The sequence below is a fragment of the Onychomys torridus genome, chromosome 7 (genome assembly GCF_903995425.1).
Source record: "Onychomys torridus chromosome 7, mOncTor1.1, whole genome shotgun sequence".
Classification (NCBI taxonomy): domain Eukaryota; kingdom Metazoa; phylum Chordata; class Mammalia; order Rodentia; family Cricetidae; genus Onychomys; species Onychomys torridus.
The window spans coordinates 95,811,778-95,836,343 of record NC_050449.1 but is presented as its reverse complement, the minus strand read 5'-3'; the positions used below and the strand labels follow the sequence as shown (position 1 = coordinate 95,836,343).

Below are 24,566 nucleotides of genomic sequence, written 5' to 3'. Positions count from 1 at the left end.
GAATGTGACAGCTCACAGGTAGGCTTGATGCTCAGCTAGCTTTCTTATACAGTTCAGGACTACCTGCAAGTGCTACCCACAGTATTAATTAACAATCAAGACAACCCCCCACAGACCAACCTGATCTAGGTAATTCCTCCATTGAAACCTCTTTCTCCAGTCATTCTAGGTTGTGGCAAGCTGACATTTAAAACTAATCACCACCACCATATCTACTCAGAGACTCATAATCATTAAATCACGTAGTGATTCTTTTTTTTTTAACCCTTCGAGGAACCACCATACTGTGTTCCATGATGGACCATACTGTGTTCCAAGATGGCTGGACCATCTCACATTCCCATTGACAATGTAAGAGTTCTGGTTCCTCTGCATCTTTCACAACACTTATTTCCTAATGTGTTGGTTTTATGTTTTATGGTTGCTATCCTAATAGGTATGAAGGGGTTAACCCAGTGTGGCTTTGATCTGAACTTCTCTGGTACTTAGTGATGCTCAGCATCTTTCCTCATTTGATGAGAAATGGGTACTCAGATCCTTTACCAACTTTTCAGCTCGTTTTTGTTACTGGGATGAAGGAGTTCTTTATATATCCTAGATATTAACCCTTACCACACATAGGATTTGTATATATTTTCCCATTCCTTAGATTGCCTTTTCTAAGATGCTGTGGACTGCTATTTGACACACAGAAATTTTTAAAAATTCAATGTCATATAACTTATCAACTTCAATATACATTGCCTATACTTTTGGCATCGTATCTAAGAAAGACTTGGCCCAGTCTTGTGTCATCAACTTTGACCTGCATGTTTCCTTCTTAGTTTTATAGTCTGGGGTCTTATATTTAAGTCTCTGCTCATTTGAGTTATATATAGTATGAAGTCTGTACATCGTATGGGTACTGTAACTTAGCAATTCAATGCAGCACATTTTGGGGGGTTTAGTCTTTCAGAGGAAGCCTTTCACCCTGAGATGCTATTAGACACTGAGGTCTCTGCTCTGCTTGGGGTGGTAGAGCATGTTCTATTAGCTCCCCTTTCACCAACAGTCCCAGCTTTGTGGATGCAAGTGATCTCACCCTGTCCCCCCCCCCCCCCCCCGCCACATAGATGGCTGACACCCAATGCTCTTTAGAAAGTCTCCCAGGCCTTCTTTGCTGGCCTAACTGCCACTGTGCTCTTTCCATCTGTGCCCACCTGTCCCCCACCACAGTGACTGGTGCTCTCATGATTCTGATGTCCTGTGCATCCTTCATTTCTCTTATCTGGAAGGTCTCCTCTCCTCGAAGGCTTAGCTGCACACCGAGGCTTGTGCTGCGTTTACAAAGCACCTCTAAGTGTTTGCAGGAAGAAGGATTCCCTGCTATGGGGGCCTGCCTTGTTGATGGAAGCCATTTTTCACTAGAGCTCATCATGGACCATCTTATGCCATCTGCCCACAGCCCACAGGAGACAGAGACCTTGTTTGTCTCATCCCCAGTGGTGTTTTACATTCAGTCATTCTATATGAGGACTGTGAAGACATTAAAATTCATGATCCCTGACCCAGATATGTAAAGCAGAATCCACTTTCTTTATCACCTTATTCTCCCTCAATAACAGCCATTTTTCTCCCCCATTTCCATGACATGTTTTGTGACTTTGCTATTCTTTGCATAACTGGGCACTGTCTATCTGACTGGAGGACAGATGTGCCCTTCTGTTTTTATTCACCACTGGATAGCTAATAATTGATGGTAGGTGATCAAGAATGTGGAGATGGGGAGATAACTCAGTCAGTAAACTGCTTGTCTTGAGTGTGAGGACCTTGGATTGATCCCCAGAACCCATGTCAAAAGAAGCTGGGTATATTGGTGTGCATTTATATTGCCATCACCAAGGAAGCAGACCTTTGAGGCTTTCTGGCCATCCAGGGTAGTCTACTTAATGAGTTCTAAGCCAGTGAGATATCCTGTCTAGAAACAAAACAAAAAACAGTTGTCTTCTCTCTCTCTCTCTCTCTCTCTCTCTCTCTCTCTCTCTCTCTCTCTCTCTCTCTCTCTCACACACACACACACACACACACACATACACACCTATATATGAATGAAGAAATGCACCTCGCCACTCTTGGCCTCAGAGGATCAGAGATTACAGCAGGGTGCAGCCATGCAGACAAGGTGAGGAGCAATTCAGGCTCACCAAAAGCTATGGGAAAGCCCACTCAGCAATGGTTTCCACAGCCTCCCAGGTATAAAACCCCAGACACAGGACTAGCCCTCCAGTTAGCATTCAGCAGATCCAGTGGCAGCTTCTGCTCCTGCTGTCTCAACCCTGGGCTCCTCTTCCTATAGGGCAGGGTGCTGATCACACACACTCATCTCTCTAAGAAGTTTGGCCAACCCTTGGGGCTGGATTCCTAAGCTCTGAGCCAGCCCTGGGAGTGGGCACCAGGAGAGCAGGGAAGGCTTCCTGGATAGACCTGCCTCCCATCTTCCCAGAAAGGAGAATGCTCCACATTCTTGCCACTCTTTAAGCCTTCGAGTGTCTCTCTGGCTTTGATTCTGTCTCTAGGAAGCAGTGAGACTGGAATGCAGTATTAGATATAAAGATGCAATGGGAATAATAACCACACTACAGGACAGCACTATCCTGAGCACCGCAATCCTGCTGCACCCTTCCTTGGTCCATTCTCAGAGCCCCAGAAAACAGCACTTCTGTCCTCCAGTGCTTTTCTTTTTTTTTTTTTTTTATGTACCATTGGTGCAATGTCTTTGTGTACCTGGCAAGGGAGGGTGGATGTCACCACCCACTTCAGGGTTTGGAGTTGATAGTTTCATAAGCATAAATACAGGACATGTTTGTTGTAGAACGACAGAGAACATAGAAAACCACAAAGAACAAAGTGAAACGGTTGGTGGTCCCCTCCCACCCTACTCTCTGCCCACCCGACTCCTCTCCCCCACCACTAATGCTATCTAAGTGTACTTTCTCAGAGCTGCCTTGCTCTGTGTGTTCTTTCAAAAACATGCATCCTCTCTGACATACAGCTGTCCATCCTGCCTTACTTAACATCAGAGAATAAGCTCCTCCCCAATGTTTAATTTATTCTTAAATCTTTAAAACTGGAGCTGGGTAGTGGCGGTGCACGCCTTTAATCCCAGCACTCAGGAGGCAGAAGCAGATGGATCTCTGTGAGTTCGAGGCCAGCCTGGTCTACAGAGATGGCCCCATGTCCACACCAGATCTAAACACACTGGAGTGTGGGTCTAGGTTCAGGACTAGAGAAGAGGGGATGTACCTTCATAGAAGAACATGAGGAAGTTAGAGTTCCAGGACAACATTTGACAAATCCAACTTAGAAAACAGCAACACCTCTGCATCTCTGGTAGGAAACCATGATGTAGTACAACTGTGACTAAACTACTGAAAATTTGTGATGTGCAGTGCAGCTATAGAGGGAAAAAAATCTCAAGACAGTGTCCCTGAGAGAGCCCTCGTTCCGGCTCCAAACCTGTGTGAGTGGCAGTCTCTATAGACCACCTCCCAATTTCCTCCACGATAAAATATGAAGTAATGGTCTGATCTTCACAGCACAGGGACAGGGCTACACCAGTTAGAGTTCTAGAAAGACCGAGTTTTGTCCATATTATCTGGCTAAACTTGTGCACAGTTGGTATGCTCCCATGCAGGAAACCTCAAATGTATTGATAAGTATAGTCACAGCTGTCCATTTTTTATGGCTCACCATACACATGGTCCTAATAACATGGATATGTTTTTGTGTGTGATTGTGTGTAGGAATTTTGTAATTGCTACTAAGAATATGTTGAAATTAAGGGCAGGACTCTGAATGTTCATGACTGAAAGATAACCAAAGTCAGGCACAGTGGCTCATGTGTATAACAGCCACACTTAGAGGGCAGATGCAGAATTATTATAGGAAGTTTGAGGTATATCTGATTTATTTAGTGAATCCCAGAATTCCAGAATCTTGCTCTGGTTTATTTCATCTTATACTTTCAGGTCATAAGCTATCATTAAAGGAAGTCAGGGAAGGAACTAAAGACAGCAATCATGAAGGAATACTGCTTGCTGGTTTATTCTGTGGCTCACTCATAGACTAGCTTTCTTTTTTGTTTGTTTTTTGTTTTTTGGTGTTTTGTTTTGTTTTTGTTTTTCGAGACAGAGTTTCTCTGTGTAGCTTTGCGCCTTTTCTGGAGCTCACGGGGTAGCCCAGGTTGGCCTTGAACTCACGGAGATCCACCTGGCTCTGCCTCTCAAGTACTGGGATTAAAGGCGTGCGCCACCACCGCCCGGCTAGACTAGCTTTCTAACACAACTCTGGGCCACAGAGCAAGATTTTGTCTCCAAAAATAAAGAGCAAAAGTGAAACTAAATTAAACTATAATACAGATAAGACAAACAAGCAGGTATGAGTAAATGCCACCCCACTCCCTGTAAATTTTACATACTTGTGCATTAAATATATACATAGGTTATATCCTAGTTAGTTTCAGCTATTACCTTGATAGAGCCTAGAGTCATTTGAAGGAGTCTTTGTTGAGGGATTATCCAGATAAGATCAGCCTGTGGGCATGTCTGAGAGGAATTGTCTTAACTGATGATTGATGTGGGAGGGCCTCACGCACTGTGAGTGGTGCCATCCCAAGGCAGGCAGGTAGGCCTGGATTATAGAAGAAAGCTGTGATCGAGCCAGAGAGCAAACTAGCAAGCGTGTTCCTCCATGATTCCTGCCTTTAGCCCCTGCTCTGCTTCCCTGAGTGATGGATTATGACTGAAAATATAAGATGAAATAAACCGTTTGCTCTCTAAGTTGCATTTTTGACAAGGTGCTTTATCAGAAAAGCAAGCTAGAACAGGTTAAATGAGGTCCTGGTTTCCTAGCAGGTGAGTGACCAAGAAGGAGGGGGCTTCTGCAGAGCAGAGACGTGGAAGAACAGGTACAGATTTTAGCTCAACATGGACCAGATAAGGCTGTAGTGCTACATCTTCAGGGCTTGCCTGGAGATACAGTGAGGTCCTCATCTTTGAAACCACATGGACAAAGACATCAACAGATTTCTGCGTCTTTGAGGATATGAGTTTGTGCATCACAGTCAATTCTGAAATTCAACAATTCCCCCAGACCAGGAAGCCTCATCTTTCCATAGTTTATTTCATCCTTATTTGTACAGATTTTATCCAGTGGACTAGCCATGATCCACAAAGGATGCGGGAAGCTGGGAGAAGGGCTTTCACCTATAAATGGAAGAGACTAATGAGCCTTGCACTCTGCAAAAGCCCAGGATCTGGTCCATCAGTAAGATGCTCTCTGGAAGCTTCCATGAGCCTCCAAGGTTCACTTCTACCTGGGGACATCATTTGTGTCCTCCTCACTGCTTATGGTACCCCACAGGCAGAGGGAAGAAGATTGTTTTTGTAAACTATCCTAGCACGGGAGGCAGTTAAGTCACCAACTAATTCATTTCAATTTCCCTAGAACATTTCCAGTTTTAAAACTGAAAGTCCTGTGTCCCAGGGCAAATGGAAGTGTTGTTCAGCCTGAGAACCAGGGAATTTACAGGCACTTTGTCTCAAAAACTTGGGAGCCTCTTGGGGTGGCAGATGTGACAGCAGTACCTAGCTAGAAAGGGTCTCACCCACAATCAATCAACTACAGACTCCTGGCTCACCTCCCAGCTGTTGCCTCCACCTACATTGTGAGCCAAAGAAAAACAGGAAATTTAAGAAAAAGAGGAGCTCCCAAGGCACAAGTGAAGAAGGACTTACAAAGCTGACTGAGAAAATGGTTGGTTGAAATCTGTCTAGGGATCTGTTTGGCAACCAAAGACACCAGGAAAAACCTGTTATCTCAACCGATAGAGATTGGTAACAATCTACCAATATGTCCCTATTCTCCAAACCCAGGGTTCTCACTAGATTCTGTAGCTGGCTCCTTTATGGAGTGTCCCACAGGGCTCAATTTAGAAGTTTTCTGACCCATATTCTCACCTCATTTAAACTGTCTAGAGTCCTTACCTCTGTACCCAAGCAGCTGGCTGGGTGAGCTAATCAGATAAAGTAGTTCTTGCCTGAGGTCTACCTGGGTCATGTTTCTCAAATTTGGTAGGCTGCATTTGAGATACACAAAATAGTTCCCTGGGCTATTGATGTTACTCCAAGATTTGGGGAACAAGAACAAACTTATAGAAATAGATGATTGTGGAACAAAATATAAAATTCACTTGATTTTCAGGAGAAAAAAGGAAAATGTATCAGAGAAATGTAACTCTCTGGGTTAATCAGACCAGGCCATATCTCCAGATATGTTGTCCTCTTGTCCTATCCAGATGTGGAAACCCATTTACTCCATGTAAAGTCCACAGCCTTGAGATGGGGCATTTGATAAAAACCAAGCTCCATGTTGACCCCTTCTGAGGACCTCTGTGTCCTCACAAAGACTCTTGGTGCTCTAGGCTAGCCCATATCCCAGGGAAATCAGGGTGCAACAGTCCTCTGGATATAAACAACTTGCCAGGCTCCTCCAGGACCCTGCTACTCATTAAATCCCTAAGGAGAGTAGAGTCTGCCACATCTCTAGTAGTGGAGGGTAGTCCTGGAAGTTAGCACCAAGTACTGATCATATTGAGTGTCCCAAGGGTTCCTCACAAGCCCTCTGGCTCCCTCTCCTCATTTCACCCTTGGGCTGTGTCCAATCCTTTTGGAAATTCTGCTGAACATCACTATCCAGAATGCAAAGGGGCTGGGAAGGCCAGCTCAGGAAGGGGACTGCCCACCCCACAGTGTCGGCCCATCCCTCACCCCCATAGTAAAGTCCAAGACTTCTGCCTTGGTTTTGCTCTCCATCCCTGAATAGATTTAATCAACTTCCAACAGTAAGGCAGACCCAGGTCGTCACATTCCTCAGAGCCAAGTGAGCAGGGATCGATGGAAGAATCTGGTTTCCTAACAGTTCTCCAAGCACAGCATAGACCCACGTGGCCCTGATCCTAGTCTCATCTCAATCACCAATTGCCAGCATGAGATAAGAATCTGAGACCAGGGAAGGAAGTCTGGGACCACTGAGCGCCAGCCTCACAGTCATGGATGAGAGAATCTGCAAGTCAGACTCCTTCCAGGGTCACAGGAAGAAGTGGGCTAGGAGGGAGATGCTGAGTGGGAATTCCTGCTTTGCCAGTTACTCAGCATGCAGCCGTGCATGGTTCTCTTTCCTCAACTGTGAGATGAAGGGGTTGACACTTCTCTTCAGGGTTGTTTTTATTTATTGTGTGAGTAGACATCTGTGTGTGTACACATGCATGCAAGAGCACATGCATGTACATACGGAGGTCAGAGGTTGAAAGCATGTGTCTTCTCAGTTTCTCTCCACCTTAATTTTGAGACAGGATTTCTCACTGAACCTGGAATTTATGGAATCAGCAGGATTAGTTTTGAGACAAGGTCTCTCAGCCGAACCTGGAACTTAGGGTTTGAGCTGTGTTGGCTGGCTAGCCAGCGAGCATCAGGAATTCTCCTGTCTCTGCCCTCTCAGCAGTGAAATTATAGGCCGTGCCGTGCCACTGTTCCCAGATCTTTACATGGGTGCTGTGGATATCGCTCTGTGTAAATAAAATGCTGGTGGCCAGTAGCCAGGCAGGAAGTATAAGTGGGACAAGTAGGCAGGGCAAGCAGAGAGGAGAATTCTGGGAAGTGGAAGGCTGAGGCAGAGAGATGCTGCCAGCAGCCGCCATGACAAGGGAGATGTAAGGTACTGGTAAGCCACAAGCCACATGGCAAAGTATAGATTAATAGAAATGGGTTAATTTAAGATAGAAGAAGTAGATAACAAGAAGCTTGCCACGGCCATACAGTTTATAAGCAATATAAGTCTCTGTGTGTTTACTTGGTTGGGTCTGAGTGACTGTGGGACTAGAGGGTGAGAGAGATTTGTCCTGACTGTGGGCCAGGCAGGACCAGAAAAACTCTAGCTACACATGGGTTTTGGAGATATGCTTGCATAGCAGACTGAGCCATCTCCCATTCCTATAGAAAATAATTAAGAAGCGTAGATCTTAAAGTCCAACAAGAAAAGGCATGCCAATCAGCGAGACCGGAAGGCAAGCTGGAGACATAAGTGCACAAGATACCAACAGCAAGCTTGAAATCTGCCCTAAACTCATCCTAAGAGTCAAAAGGCAAGAGAAACTCCATAACTACACCATTACAGGATGACAACGAGCCCTTCCCACTTCACTCCACAGCCACAGTGGTCAGGCAGTGGAGTAGGGGAGAGCTGCAGATATACGAGAGTGAAACTGAATGAAGAGCCAATACACCCACATGAGAACAATGGCCAACTGGCTTTTGACAGATAGTTTAGGAGAGGAGAGACGTGGTACAAGAACAGTGAGAGGTAAGAAAAACAGGACCTTGACTCCATCCTCATATCTATAGAAAATGTTTCTCAAAATAGAATAGATTTAAATGTAAAAATTACAAATGTAAAAAAATTTAAAAAGACTTTTACAAGAAGATATAGGAGAGGAAAACACTCAGGAATGATGATTCAATGGAGGGTTCTTAGATGTAGCAGCAAAAGAAGGATCCAGAACACTGAGAGCCCTGATAAATGTAAGCCAGACATGGCAACACACACTTGATACCTAAACAATTTGGAGATGGGATCAAAAGGATTGGGAGTTCCAGACCAGCCTTGGCTACACAGTGAGTTGAGGGCAGCCTGGCCTACATGAGACTAACAAAAACAAAGACTGGGGTTGAATACAGCAATGAAGAAGAAACTCTGTCTCACACAGTGTGGAAGTTGAGGGCCAACACCCAAGGTCCTTTGACTACTCCATGCTTACACTTGAGCAGGTGTGTACACATAAACACACAGAGAGACTGATAATTGGAATTCACAAAAATTAAGGATTTTCTCTATAAAATAATTTAAAATGATTTAAAAAAAAACAACAAACCTATAGCTTCAAAGACAAAATTTGCAAACCGAATACCCAATGAAGGGCTTGTAGCTGGCCTACACAAAGAACTCTTAAAAACCACACAGCACTAAAGGGAAGCAGCAACATGTAAGGCCAGTGAACACGTGAAAAGAGGTTCAGTCTTCATGCCGCCAGCCATGAAGAAAGCACCGACTCAGAGACAGTGAGATGCCACTGCACATCTATCAGAATTCCTACAAAAAGAAGTGACAATATCAAATGCTGCCAAGTAGCCAGAACAAGTGTAAAGTGAGATGGCCACTCCAGGAAATAGTTGGGAAGTTCCTTTTTTTAAAGTATCATTGTGCAACAACCACACCGCCCAGCAACATGCCGTGGCATTCACCCTCGAGAAATTACGAGCTATGTCCACACAAAAGCCTGTACACAATCATGCTTGCAGATTTATCTGAACTAGTCCCAAATGGGACATAGGCCAAAAGCCCTTCAGTAAGTGAACGTGTGTAAACGATGTATAGTACATCCAGACCTTGGCACACTTTAGCAGTAGAAAGGAACCAGCTCTTCAGACATGTAACAGTTTAGATGGGATGGAACTCAAGTATATTATCCTCAATGAAAATAGCTGATTTTCAAAAGGTCACCCTTTACATGATCCCATTCACATAACAACCTTGAAATAATGCAACCATAGAGATGGAGATTGGGTCAGTGCTAGGGGTCAGGGACAGTAGCAAGAGGATGAGACTATCAACAAGCTGGCACAGAGAGTTCTCTCTGTGGTGGGTGGTGAAACACTTTTGTATCCTCAGGTGGGTAGTGTTCACACAAATCTGCATGTGATAAAACAGTACAGGACTGTACTGTATGTGCATGAGATAGCAATGTCAATTTCCTGCTTTTGATATCCTTTGGAATTACCATTGTTATGTAACATGGAACCCTGAGAGAAAGTGGGTGAAGGATTCACAAGACCTCTAAGATCAGCTTTGCTAGGAACCTGTCATCATTTCAAACTAAAAACAATTTTCTAAAAGACTCTAAACAAATCAAGTTGTGGCTGGTACTAGCAACACAGTTGACTTTCTCATGGGGCCACTATGAAAGAGCCCCAGACCTTAGTGACAACTACCTGTGTAGGTCCTGTGGGCATAAACAAGGGCAAACGCACACCACTATTTCTTCACAGCATTCCTTGAGAAAACAAGGATAGACCCCTGGATAGTCAAAGAATAACAGAGAACAACCCCCTAGGGGCTCTCTGAGGAGCCCAGGAACCTCCCTAGCCTCTGAGTCTCCCTGGCCTGGTCCTCTCTGTGTGCCCCTGCATCCCTGCCCTTGGGGTTGGGCACATAACAGACATGTGCAGCAAGTGTCTCTACAGATAGAAAGGATGTCTGTCAGGATGTGGTTAAAACCATGGCATGGTAGAGAGCCAAGCAAGGGTGGGAAGAGGGAGCATGGGGAGAAGGTGGGGTCAGAGGCCTCTGACCTTCCTCGACAAACACCATAACTGATGGCACAGTGAGACAAGAGAAGGTGAGGAAAAGCCTGCCCCTCATCCCTATTGCTCAGGCTGGGTCTCCTAGCATGGGGAAGGGAACAGTCATGTCACAGTCAGGAAAGACAAAAGGGGCTCTCCACCCACAGAAATGTTCTGTGTTGGGAAGAGAAAAGTGATGGAGGGCTTTGAGCATCATCCCAGACAGGATCCCAGTGTCCTATTACTCAGAAAGTCACCAATTCCCATCCTTCCTTCTCCCTACCCTTGCCTCCTTAACTTGCCAAGATGGCCTCCCAAGAACAGAACACTTCTCTGAAAGCTAGAGAAAGGCGCCCCCTGGAGGGAAGTGGGAGCAGGGAGTCCATTGGGAATATTTTCCTGGGGGTGGACTAGATTGCTGGCATGCTGTCCTAGATTCTGGAGACCAAGAAGCGATGCTCTCAAGATGCCTCCCCAGGGTCTGGGGGTCAAAGGCCTCAGAAGTTACAGACTCAGGCAAGAACAAGGAACTTCCCCCAAATCGGTGCCCCCATCCACTCAAATGAAGCCATAACTCTGGCCCTTTTCCCCTCTCTTCCCTCTGTTCTTCCACGGGGGTGCCCCTCCACCCCCAATGGGTGTGGCTTTTCCTCAAATTTGGCAGCCATCACCAGCAGACCATTCCCCCATAAGATAACCTCAACTTAGCTCCAAAAGGGTGTTTGACTTTAGAAAGCCTCAGATCTGTCTGAGGCTGCCCTCAACAAACACCGACCACCATCCTACTCCAAGCTCTCTGAGGGACCCTCTTTTTAATTTGATGTCCTGGGGCTGTATGAAGCTAGTTGACTGCAATTGCTTGAGCAGGTTCTGGGCTTCCTAAGAATCTTGCAAATCACATCTCAGCAGATGTCTCCTGCAGGAGGAGATATGAAAATTAACCCCGCAGGGCTTGGGAGGTAGCTCAGTGGAAGAATACTTTCTTGTACATGGCTCTGAATTCAGCCAGCAGCACCACAAAACAGAAACAAAACAACATTTCTGGAAGGGATAAGGTGATAACCCTAGCTATAAGGTACTTGGATTGTAATCAGAAGGAACCCAGTCCCACCCTTAGCACCTATGTAGGAGTGCCATTGCCCAATACCATGGTGCTTTTGATCCTAATACTAGATAGAGATGGAAGGAGCCCTGAGGATCCCAGCCAGCCAAACCTAAGCAGTGACAGTGAGCTTCAGGCCAGTTAAGACTCTTTCTCAGGGGAGATAGGTGTTCCTGAGGATGATAGGGTAGGTTATCCTCTGTGGCCACATGTGTATACATTCACATACACACACACACACACACACACACACACACACACACACACACACACACACACACGCACATTCCCCTAACTGTTGCAAGGCTCTTTTCCTGAGCATCTTGTAAAGAGGAGACAGGAGCTGGTCAGCATTGAGGATGTCTGTCTGAGTACCCACTATCCCTCTTCCTGGATGTCTTCCAGATCTGGAGAAAGTACTGTTAACTGATGGCTGTGTTGTTGCTGCTTCCAGACCCTGGGTGGAAGGCAGGGTGCCGATGGCGGGTTGGGTAGAACCGTTTTCAATTCTACAGCTGCTCCTCCCTCCTCTCTCTCCCCGTCACCCTTCCTGGTTCTGTGAAGCCTTGATTTCCTCATCGATGAGACTGGTAATTCTGTCCATCTGATAGAACTGCAAAGCAGGCAGAATGTGAGCACAGAATTCCCCAAGTCTGTACCTTCATAGGACTCAATTATTGTTAGCTATTATTTGATGATATTATTATGATAAATGTTATTAACTGTAGTTGTTAACTGATAACTGTGCATCATGGAATGAGTAGGACAATGGCTCCTTTTTTTTTTTGACACAGGGCTCATGTAGCCCAGGTTGCCTCACTGTGTAGCCAATGAGGACTTGATCTTCTAGCCCTCCTGCCTTTCCTCCTGAATGCTAGGATTACAGGGCCACCATGCCCAGTTGTTTTCTTATTCTTATTATGTGTCTTTATTCCTATTTAACTTTTAAACAGGTTTAAAGATTTGGTTTTTTTATTTAACAATTTTTGTACAATATATTTTGATTATGTTTCCCCTCCCCCAACTCCTCCCAGATCCTGGCTACCCACAACTTTATGTTCTTTCTCTCTCTCTAAAAATCACACACACACACACACACACACACACACACACTCAAAAATGAAAATCAGGGCTGGAGAGATGGCTCAGAAGTTAAGAGCACTGTCTGTTCTTCCAGAGGTCCCGAGTTCAATACCCAGCAACCACATGGTGGCTCACAACTGTCTATAATGAGATCTGGTGCTCTCTTCTGGCCATACATGCTGTATACAAAATAAATAAATAAATCTTTTTAAAAAATGAAAATCAAAACAAAAACCAATAAACCAAAAAAAAAAAAAGAAGAAGAAGAAGCAGCCCAAACAGCCCACAAAACTAAACAAATCATGGAGTCCCTTTTACATTGGCCATGGGGTCTGCCTTGAAGTGTGGTTGATATACCCAGTGACACTCCATTGGAGAACTCTGATTTTCCCTTTGCTGATACATATCAATTGTAAATAGCATCTTGGTTAGAGGTGGGGCCCATTCCCCCTTCTCAGTGCTGGGACCCCATTTGGCTTGAACCTGTACAGGTCCACAATGTGTTGCTGAGGACGGAACCCAGGGCTTCATGTATACTGAACTAGCACTGGAACAAAAGCTCTTAACTGGCTCTGGAAGGCACAGTCTTGTTTATGGACTCAACTTATGTCACTTGGCACTCACCCTGGAGAGACCTTCTTCCGCTCTTACCCCTGGTAATTCTTACTGAGTTGCATGGGTAGGAACTGTTCATGACACCCACTTTTTCAAGAAACGACCCCAGAGGCCCAAGAAAGGTGAGCCATGTTTCCCATATGACCCAGGAAGTGAGTGGCTGGAATGGCCATGGATCCTGTCCTCAGACTTTCCCCTTCCCCATGTCACTGTGTCACCTTTCCTTAGTGGGAAGGTATAGGGCAGTCACCCAGCCTGTCATTAAGGGGAAGAAAGCTCCCTTCAAATGGCAAAGCCCCAGGTGTAGATCTGCCATGAAGGAAAAGCTTAGTTAGTGGGATTCTCCACTCCAAGTGGGCCTGGGGTCTTCCGGATTATAGGGGAGCCAAGGTGGGGCCTCTCCAACTGCCTGTCATCGGATGCCTATTATCCACCAAGCAAGGAGATGTTTGAACAGAATCAAGAAAAACTCCCTGACTGATAGATTAGAGCACTTACTTCAGAGGCCAACTGGCCTGGGGCCAGGTCTCTAGCTTGAATCTCGGGCACGTGAGTGTGGCTTTTATCTTCTTTTATATGTTTTCAAAGAACTAGCTGCCATCCACTTATTTTAGGGACGAGGGGTAACTCTACATGGTTGTTCCTGATCGCTACAGGCCATTCTTGTCCCCTTCACTGTCAGGAATCCTGGGACAGCCACCTCTCCTACCATTCCTGGGGCAACTCGGAGAATCCTCCCTCCCCAACCCTGCACACACCCTTTCCTTCTAATTCCTCAGTTAAAAATATCAAAAAAAAATTCCCCAAGTCCCTCTAAACGGATAGAACCAACATAACACGTTATTCCCATTCAGGTCTGGTTAAAGGGGGGGGGGGGAGATGGGGATTGTTTTCATTAGCTCCCGTTTCCCATGATATTAATAGTCCAAGGTGGAAACCTACACAACCTTTTAAAACTGTGGTAGGGGAAAGAACCAAAGCAGGGGTCCCCACAAGGAACCCCGGTTCTACCAGTATCAGCCTGAGGTAAAGCGTGTAGGTGGTACCCACTCTCACCTCTGAGTCTCCTGTTAGACACACATAGCCTGCCCACAGCACCCCAATCCTTCCATGTGCGTCTGGGCACCCTATACTTGTATGTAGCACTAGTTGTATCTAAGGTAGAATTGTGGGAAATAATCTCTCAGCACCATACTCTTGCCTGACCCCAAGGTGCCTGGATGTAGGATCATTTAGCCCTCCCAGGAGGTGCCTCCTTCAGGAACCTCTCCCCCAAATACTGTGAGTGAGGAGTCAACCATTCTAGATCCTTCCAGACCTGTAAGAAAGTGGACCTCATTTTGGCCCTTATCAAAGAAGGCATTGGCATCTTAACAGTTTCCAACAGCCCATTTTTTTTTTCTTCCCTAATTCCCCATAACTCTCAGGCCACAGGCACCTTCTGTGACCTTTCTTAATAAACCTCAAGAGCCTGCTGTTTTCATGAGGCCATTTCCAGACCAGAAGAGTTTGGGGATATCTCAAAACTGCTGGGAGCTTTGCAGTCAGGTAGCAATCTGGTCTGAGACAACTGTGAATATGAAAGCCCAGCCCGGACAAGAGTGTGTGCGTGCTCTGACCTGTGGCATCTCAGGCTGCCTATAGCCTATTGCCCACAGGGTCCTCTGGACCCACTCTTTAAGGAAGAACATACCCACATCTGAGACCCAAAAGATTTCCCTGGAGGTGTTCTTTCTCTGTGGAAGAACAGGACAGCTCCCTCTGTGTGAAAGTACGTCTGTTTTTGTAGTTATTATCCACAGGAGAGCCCGTGAGCTTACACGCGTGACAAAGAGAGAGAGAGAGAGAGAGATGCGATCGCCCTGAAGTCACCCCTTCATACTCCCGGGCAGGCCCCAAGGATGTGGCACCCGGCACAGAGAAGGGAGCCCGGTGCACTCAGAGCTCCCGGACTGGACTCATCGACGCCCTAGGTTGCGTTTCCCCGAACTCTACTCACCTTAATGTTGCTGAAGACCGAGCGGGAGCAGCGTCTGGCTGGGACCGAGGAGGTGCCGCTGCCCTGGCGCGCTCCGGGTTTGGGCAGGAGCCCCATCGTGACGGAGGCGAAGTCCCCTGGCCGGGCCCAGGCGGTGGCGACAGACTGGGGACAGGTTCTGCGGGACTCGGGCGCTTCGGACTGCCGCGGTGGTAGCCCGAGGATGGGGAGCGCAGCACCGAGACTGAGCAAGAAAGTGAGCGCTCCGAAGTTTTTATAAGTGGCGGAGATGATGAAACGCGCTCTCCCTCCTCCCTCCTCGGGTGTCAGAGGTGCTGCAAGCCCCCGCCCAGCCGCTGCCGCCTCCCCAGGCAGGTGTCTTGGGCCCTGGCGTCGCGGCTGCGGAAGTCCAGAGGCTCTAGGACTCGACCTAGTGAGCCCCAGCTGCCGAAGAGGTCTCGCAGGCCGGGAGGTGGCACGCGGGGAGATGGCAGCCCCCCCCCCCCCCGAGGAAGGAGTCACCACGGATGAAGGAGACAAGAGGGTGCAGGCCAATGGAGAGACCTGGGCACTTGGTGGGGTAAAGGGTGGGCACGTAACTAAGGAAGGGGTAGGGAGTTGGAAGGGACCCGAGGGTCACGGGGTCTCCAAATGGTAGCAGGGAGCGAGGAGTCTCCGCGGCTCTTGGGATTGTCCAGAACCGGGCTCTGCGTGTCTGCACTCGCTCGGCAAACCTGGGCCCTCGGTTCCGGTGATGGCTCTGAGACTCGCCGCCCAAGCTCTGTTTGTGCTGAGAACTGATTTATATTTAAACTGCTCTTTGCGCTGCAGAGGAGGGTGGGAAGGCGTAACAAGGTGGAGAGGTGGGGGCCGCCCCAGGGCTGGGCTCGAACTCACTGGAACCGAGCCAAGGTAAACCGCAGGCGCTGTCGAGTGTCAGCGGGTCTGGCCTGGAGTGCTGGGGGTTGGGACATAGGGAAGCGCTGGTCTGACGGGATTGCCCCCGCTCTGACCTCCTCTACAGGCTAAAGTGAGCAAGGTTTTTTTCCCTCCTGGACTGGAATCTTAGAAAGAAGGTGAGCCTTTTCCAGGAAAAGCCAAAAAGGACCCAGCAAAGCACTTGAGGCAGTTCGGCGGAGGAAGCATCTTTCCAGCCCCCTACTCCATTGTCCTCCGCAGAGTCATGTCTTCCAGCCAGCCCATCCCAGCTCCGGAAAAGATGCCCTTAAATACATAGGCTGGGTGAAGGATGGAGCACACTGCCTTATTTCTACCCAAGGCCGGATGCCTTTCCAATTCCTGTTTGGCCTGGTGGTCTGGGGACTTCTTCCTATGTACCTACAGGCCAAGGACTCTGGACACAGCAGCATGCACAGGCTGTTGGACAGTGGACAACTTCTGATTGTTTTGTTCAGCTGCAGAGAGAGGTATATGCAGACCGCCTTTCCAGATCCACAGCAAATTTGATCACCATTTTGTCCCTGGTAAGGTGGAACACACAGATGGCTGTGGGGAGTTGGAGGTGACACTCAGTGTACACTGGGCACAGATAGTCACAGCCATGGTGGGTTGTGTAGATCATGTAGATCTAAGTGACAGGTGCTTCAATGATCTGGATTTTACAGGCTGGGATGCTAGTGGGGTCGAATAGAAAGACCAAAGGCCACATAGCTAGGAAGTGATACAATGAGAGACCCTGAACTCAGCTTTGCCTGATGCCACAGCCCATCCAGAATTTTGTGTGAGGGAGCTGAGGGGGTGTAGAGGTCAGAGGACAGCCCCAGGTGTTGTTTTTCAGATGTCATCCATCTCCCCCCCCCCCCCCCCCGAACTGGGGACTCAGTGCCCTGGAGTTCACCAGGAGCTGTACAGACAGCTGTCTCTGCCTCCCCAGCCCTGAGATTACAAGTTGTCTTTGGTTGCATGGGACTGAACTGAGGTCCTCCTGCTTACAAAGAGGCATTCTGCTGACAACTACCTCTCTAGCCCCAAGCACTTATAAAGTTATCTAGTGGCAATCTCACATCCCACGGGGCCTCCTTGGTGGTTAGAATTTCTTCCTCAACATGTGGTCTTCCCATGTTCTTCTAGTAGACTCCCCGGAGAATCCATCTCTGCTGTGTTTATGTTGTCTTGCTCCTTTCTTTAACTTTGCCCTCGGCCTGGTATCAGGGCCAGTGTGTCACCACCAAAGGAAATGTTTATTCAGAAATGTTATCAGTAGAGTCTGACTAAATGAGGTGGAGATCCAACCACGGTGACTTCAAGGAGAATTATTTGTGTGTGTATGAGCTGATGACAGGACCACCCCATGGTATGGTTAGGAGGAAGGTTTTTATTGTAGATGTGATGGAGAGAACGGCCAGAGGCGTCTGGAAGAGTTCAGAGCAGAGAGAGGCAGAGACAGAGACAGAGACACGGTCGTAGACTGAACATGGCTGGCAGACTAGATCTGACCACAAGAGAAACAGGAGTAGAGCAGAGAGCTAGGACAAAAAAAGCCCAGAGAGAAGAGAGAGTGGGAAACAGAGAGGAAGATGAAGAGAATGAGGCAGAGCAGGGTGGGGTGAGCAAAAAGTGGGGAGCATAGCCAAAACAGCAGGGTTATAAGGGGAATGGATAGCTGGCCTTTGTTTACCCACCAGGATTTGGGGAAATGGAATTCCCTTTGGATCTGACAGTCTGTTGTATGAGGTTTGCTGGTAGGTAGTCAGAGGGTCATGACCTGACTCCTTCAGGCTTCTTTAGTATGTGGCTTCCATGATTAAGGCTAGCTCATGGTCACAAGATGGCTGTTCCTCCTCCAGGCTTCTCTCTTTATTTCAGAAAAGAGGTAGAAGATGGGACACAGGGAAGGGCCAGGCTCATAGCAGAGAAGCAAACTACACACACACACACACACACACACACACACACACACACACACACACACACACGGGGAGGGGGGAGGGGGAGAAAGAGACAGACAGATAGACAGCCAGGCAGACAGACTTTGCCTTAAATCTTGTTGGCAGGACCACAAAGTTATCCCCTGCAAAGGAACGCTTCACACATGTCCCTGGGGTAAAACTGAGGTTCTGTTGGGGAAAAGAAGAGAAAGAATGTCCTATCACCAACATTCAGGGTCTCCACATCCATGTCCTTAAACCAGCACCACCAAGTTCTGTCTGCTGGACTTCTGTCCCATCCCTTGATTTCAGGAAGTAGTCTCTGTCGCTGTGGACAGAGTGGAGAGAAGTGTGTTACAGAGCAACTGTGCACAGGAGCTGTGAATGTGCAGGAAAGAGGCCCCAGTTCACACAGGAGAGCAAGAGGGCCCTGTGTCTGAAGAGGTGACTGTCTCTGTTAAGTAAAGCCCTAAGAAAAAGGAGGATTAGGAAAGAAAGAGAGAGAGAGAGAGAGAGAGAGAGAGAGAAGTCTCCATCTGCTCCCTGGTGTCATCCTGGCTGGGGTATACAAACAGGAACAGAGGAAATATGTGACCCTGAGGAAGAGACCGGGAAACTGACTGGCATGCTGAGAATGGAGGCCTTATCCCCAGAGCACAGAGATAACTACTGGTGACTTCTGAGTGGCAGGGCTCTCAGCTGATCGGTATTTTCCATGGGCCTCTCTGGTGGCCAGATGAGAGAGGAAAAGAGGCAGAGTATGGATAAGGCTCCAGGGGCAGGAGTGCAGGCTTGGACTGCATGAGGAGTGGAGAGAAAAACCTCAAAAAATACTGTAAGGGGACAGCACTCGTGTGCCAATGGTGGACACAGCAGTGGTGAGCTTGTGCACACATTTACCATGCTCATCTCTGGTAGAGGGGACCCAGATGAACCAGAAGCCATCGGGAAAGCCAGTGTGTCCTATGGATTCATGTTGAGTTGACCCGGTCTGAACCACATGCAGGTAAAGACGGGCAGCTGGATTCTAAGTATTTATCCTTATGCTCACAGATAACTGTGGCTCTCATCTCTCATCAAAGAAACTTCTCTTTGGGACAGATGGACACCATTATTGAAAACCACAACTGGTCAAAATGCAGAGAACAGGTGATGGTGGAGTATTCAGTCCCACTTGATACACCTGCAACACAACTTTTGCACTTAAGGCTTGGGGAATATTCTAGAAGACTGGGTGGAGAGACTGATTCTAAGAGTCGGAGGACCAGGAAATCTGCTGTGAGACTGTCTACTAGAAATGAAAGGGAAACTTCACCCTTGACACCCAACAACATGGCTGCCTAAACAAGACCTGAACAAGGACACGAGTAGACCTCCTAATTCCGCTGGAGGCAATCTCCCAGGGCCCCACCCATAGACAAAGATCTATAGAAACTAAGGAATGCTTAGGCTGAGAGAAACAGTCTTCCCCAAGGAGGATCCTCATACTTAGTCATGCAACACCATGCGGTCAGTCCTGAAATCATACACACACCACTAACACCACATGGACTGAGCAGGTCAGATCTACATATTTAGGCACACACACACACACACACACACTCACACACACAGTGTGAGTGTGTGTGTGTGTTTATGTTTGTATATAACAACAATTAAAGAAAAAGAGGCCATGAATTTGAGAGGGAGCAGAGGATGATGTGGGAGGAGCTGGAGGGAGTAAAGGGGAAGGCAATAAATGATATAAATGTATGTTAATTTTTTAAATTAAAACAAGGACTTGTTTTTTAAGATGGGCAGCTGGGAGGTGGCTATGCAGACTCAATGCCCAGGATAGACACTAAAGTCAAGAGAAGGGTGTCTGGAGGTGATGCTAGTCCTCTAGAAGGGATGAGGTATCACAGTGAGAGTGTGTGGAGGAGGGTGTCCACAAAAGACTGCAGAAACATCTGTAATAGCCCAAGGGACGGAAAGAGAGAAGGGAGGTAAGCCAGGGCAGATAAGAGACCAGAGATCATGTTCAAAGAGGAAGACTGGAGACCGCCCTTGCTGTAGACAAGGCATGACCTGAAGGACAAGCTCCTGAGCTGGCCAGGTCCTGCCCTGAGGACCCAAGCAAGATTGGTTCCAGTGGGTGATATGGTCAAAGGCCGGATTCTATGGGTCCAGAAGGACCCAGAAGGAGACAGTATAAACATACAGTGTTCCCAACTTTTTTTTTAAATCACAGGTTGCAGTTGGTTCAATCTGTGTGATGACTAAAGGCACAAGTCTTTCAGTCAGGCAAAGATTCAGACTTCATACACACACACACACACACACACATACACACACACACACACACACACACAGTAATTAAATTGAAGCGACACCCAAAGATTCCAGCAAATCCAAAACGACTTCCTAATTCCTAAAGTCCCTGGCCATTGCTCTTGTTCACGTCAGTCCCTGGAGACATTGGCTATTCCCATTGGTGACCGGCTATGACTTTGATGGTAGGTCTGTCAGGCCATGGGCTACACAGCTCATCCCTGCAGTAGCTGATGAACTTTTCTTGGTTACTTGTACCTGAGTGTGATCATGAATTAACTCTGGCTGACTGGCTTCCTGGAGGCATACACCAGAAAAGACAAGAGTTCAGGGGTTCTCTGATGAGTGTCTCTCCCTGGTTGGAGAACCTCTAAGCCAACGACTCAAGCTCTCTGTCACCCATGGGCAACCTGCTTTCCTTACAGGGCACCCTAATGACTATTTTATATTTTGTTGTATAAGTTCTACTATCTTAACCATTTCTTATTTATTCTTTCACAGTTTCCTACACACACACACACACACACACACACACACACACACACACACACTTTGGTCATATCTCCTCACTCCCATTATCTTCTTATCCACCCCTGCACTAAACCCCTTCTTGCTCCCATCAAGCCCCCTCCTACTTTTGACCCTTCCTTTCTGGTGCTGCTATTCAGCTTTGGGTTTTTTGTGACCCACCGAATTTAATTAGGCTTGTCTGCATGAGCTTGGGTGGGGAGTTATTTGCCAGTGGCTAGACCATGAAGGAATATGACTCTCTCTGCCCCAGCAACTATTAATTGCCTATGGCTCCTCAGGGAGGGGTGGGGCCTTATGAGCCCCTCCCTTGTCCATGATGGAATGTTGATGGGCCCAATCTTGTGCAGGTAGCCACTGGGGCTGTGAGTTCATGATGCAAAAGCCATGTCATAGCCAAAAGACAGCATTTCATCGTACTCCCTCCCACCCTTGGGCTCTCACACTCTTTCCTCCCCTCTTCTATAATGATCTTAGAGCCTTGGAGAGGGTGATGTAGATGTCCTGGTTAGCACTTAGCATTCTAATATTATTTTATGTGTCTGAGTGTTTTTTACTTGCATACATGTCTACGCACATGTGTTTCTAGTGCATTCAGAGGCCAGAAAAAGGAGCTAGACCCCCTGTTATTAGAGTTACAGACTGTTTTAAGCCACCGTGTGGGTACTGGGAATTGAACTTAGGTCCTCTGAAAGAACAGCCAGTGCTTTTAACCACTGAGCCATCACTCTAGCCCCAGTACTTAGCATTCAACAGTACTTAGCCTCTTATTCTCAGTGCTTTGACCATTTGAGTCTCTATATTGCCCATCACCCACTACAAACAGAAGCTTCTCTGACAAAGGTTGAGAATAGCACTGATTTATGGTGGAAACAAATCCTTAGAAGGCACTTTGACACAATGCCCATCTAGCAAAACAACAGTAGCAGGTTCCTCTCTAGGGCCTATGACCTCCTTGGTCATGGGCTTTTGACCAGGTTTGTAATACCTGGTTTGAATTCCACCTGTGGAGCCGGCCTAAAAGCCAATAAGAAAGTGGTTAGTTGTAGTTGGTTGTTTTTGCTCTTTGCTCTTTTGGGGGCCTGCCACCAAGTTCCCAAATAAATACATGGAAACTTATTCTTTCTTATGAATACCCAGTCTTAGCTTGGCTTATTTCTAGCCAGCTTTTCTTAACTTAAATTATGCTGTTTAGCTTTTGCATCTGGGCTTTACCTTTTTCTATTTCTGTATATCTTTTCTTTCCTTCTTATTCCATGTCTGGCTGTTTGGCTGGATGGCTGGTCCCTAGTATCCTCCTCTCCTTCTTCTGCTCCTTTTCTTCTTGTTCTTTCCTTTTATTTATTCTCTCTGCCTGACAGCCCCAGCTATCCCTCTCCTGCCTAGCTATTGGTCATTTAGCTCTTTATTGGACCAATCAGGTGTTTTAAGCAAGCAAGGTAACACAGCTTCACAAAGTTAAACAAATGTGACATAAAACACATCTTTGCATCTTTAAACAAATATTCCACAGCATAAAAGAATGAAACACATCTTTAACTAATATTCCACAACAGTTGGTTACCCCCACAATAGTCATGCCACTACTGGTTGGTGGTGTAACTCTCAGGTTCACAGCTAGGTGAGACTATTAATGACTTTCCTTCCCCAACTGCTTGCGCAGCACTTAGTACCTTTTAGCGCTATGAGGACTGGCTGGATTTGATTTCTCTATGTCCTGCAACTCAAGTATATGGTATGTTTGGTGATATGGTCTTATCATCTAGTTCTAGTGGGCAAGCAAGAGCAATGGCGAAAGTCTATATTGTTTTGGGGGACCTTGGCTTCCCTCACCAACAACTCATGAGGAGATATCCCACATTGTTTTATATTTTTATTTAATGCATTTCCAATAGTCAGTGTTCAAAACAATGGCAATTCACTTAATCCTCTAAACAACCCAATGAAAGATGATGTTTTTATTACTTCTGATTTACATTTGAAGAACCTGAGGCTAGAGGACTAGAGAGATGGTTCAGTGATTTAGAGTGAGTGCAGCCTTTGCAGAGGACTAGAGTCCAGTTCCCAGCACCCATCTTGAATGACTCACAACCACCTGTGACTTCAACTCCAGGGAAGCTGGCACCCTCTTCTGTCCTCCATGGGCAACTGCACTCATGTGTACATACTCTGACACAGACATACATGATGAACAATACACTTTTCTTTAAAAAGAATAAAAACTAGGGCATAGAGAAAAACAATAATTTGGTCAGTCAGAGAGCTGGAAATTAGCAGAAACATCACAGCCAAGTGCAGAGTCTAGGAACCCAGGGGGCTCTTGTGCACAGCCTATGAGCCACAGCTTTAGGCAAATCACATCCAGAGCCTGTGGTGGGATGCCTCATCCATCTCTGCCCTTTAGAAAGCCCTCCCTTCTGAAAACTGCAAGCCCTGTTGCCACCACCACAACCAGTCTGGTAAGTTCTCTCTAAGCAAAGACCCAAGCTAAGCTGTGGCCACTGGTGGGCCCTGTTGGCCCAGCTACAAGACCAGTGTTTGCTCTTCACTGCTCTGCACTTCGGGCCCTCCAGCATGGGTTTCCTCTAGGCCTCCTAGCTGCCATTGTCTCTCCCCAGCCTGTCTTTACCTCTCAACACTCAGACACCTACCACCACCACCACCATCACCACCCCCAGGCCCTACCAAGAAAGTGCAATGTGACAAATGGACCGTATTACAGCACCAGACTGTTACATACACTTCCTGCTGTTCTCCATTTTCTCTGGGATGTGGCAGGGCCTGGCACATGCCCATGATCATTTCAGTTGTCTTTCATGATGACTTCTTCGGGATCTGGCTCTGCTGTGCTAGCTTCTGGTCTTACCCAGTGCGGGTCATCTGGCAAGGAAAGGAGAAACTCATAGAGGCCTCTCCCACACATCTCCCATGTCCACTCCCTCAGCAGCCTCTTCCTTGGGGACAGGGTCCAGCCTGTCCTCTCTGCACTGTACCCATTCAGGTTCAGGTCATACCCCCAGCCCATTGTCGCCCCTGTGAGTAGAGGGGTCACCTTTGCAGACACACTTTTAGCAAGCTTCTGGATGTTCTCAGTACTGCGCAGAGGGACCTGGTAGCCCACGGGCCTTGCTGTCTCCAGGTTGCTGAGTGGAGAGAGAACCACAGTTGGTCTCTCTGACCTGGTGCTTGTTTCTATGATTTACTGTGCTTTAACTCTACTGGGAAAGCTAATTTTTATTGAATTCCCATCATTCCGTATCACTATTGAAATTTGTTGAATTTTCTACTTTCCCTAATTCTTTCCCAGTAAGCACGATTGTTACCTCACAGCAGCACCAACCACAGTCCAAAGTGTATCAGTTGTTCAACTATATGCATCCTTACACATGTAAGAGCTTTTCTTCTCCATCTCAGAAATGCTTGTGGGGGCTAACAGGAGTTGCTCAACCATCTGCTGGGGTGGAATGGTGCAAATGTTATTAACGTGCTTATTAAATAGTGATTTTTTTTCTCAAAAAGCCCTTTGTCTTAGGCTGAGGGCCAGCGGTGAATTACTAAGTTCAGTGGATATGAACTCACCTAGAGATCGTTTTCTCTAATATTTAACATCATGTTTCCTGTTGCATTTC

General features: G+C 47.0%; 1 protein-coding gene across 1 annotated transcript in view; it reads right to left on the bottom strand.

The window, feature by feature from the left end:
- Slco2a1 (solute carrier organic anion transporter family member 2A1) overlaps positions 1 to 15,455 on the bottom strand; it is an 80,959-nt gene extending 65,504 nt beyond the window's left edge. The window contains exon 1 of the mRNA XM_036194044.1: positions 15,233 to 15,455. Coding sequence (XP_036049937.1) covers positions 15,233 to 15,328 — 96 coding nt within the window. The 5' untranslated portion in view covers positions 15,329 to 15,455. The remainder of the gene's footprint in view (positions 1 to 15,232) is intronic.
- Between the last annotated feature and the right edge of the window lie 9,111 nt (positions 15,456 to 24,566).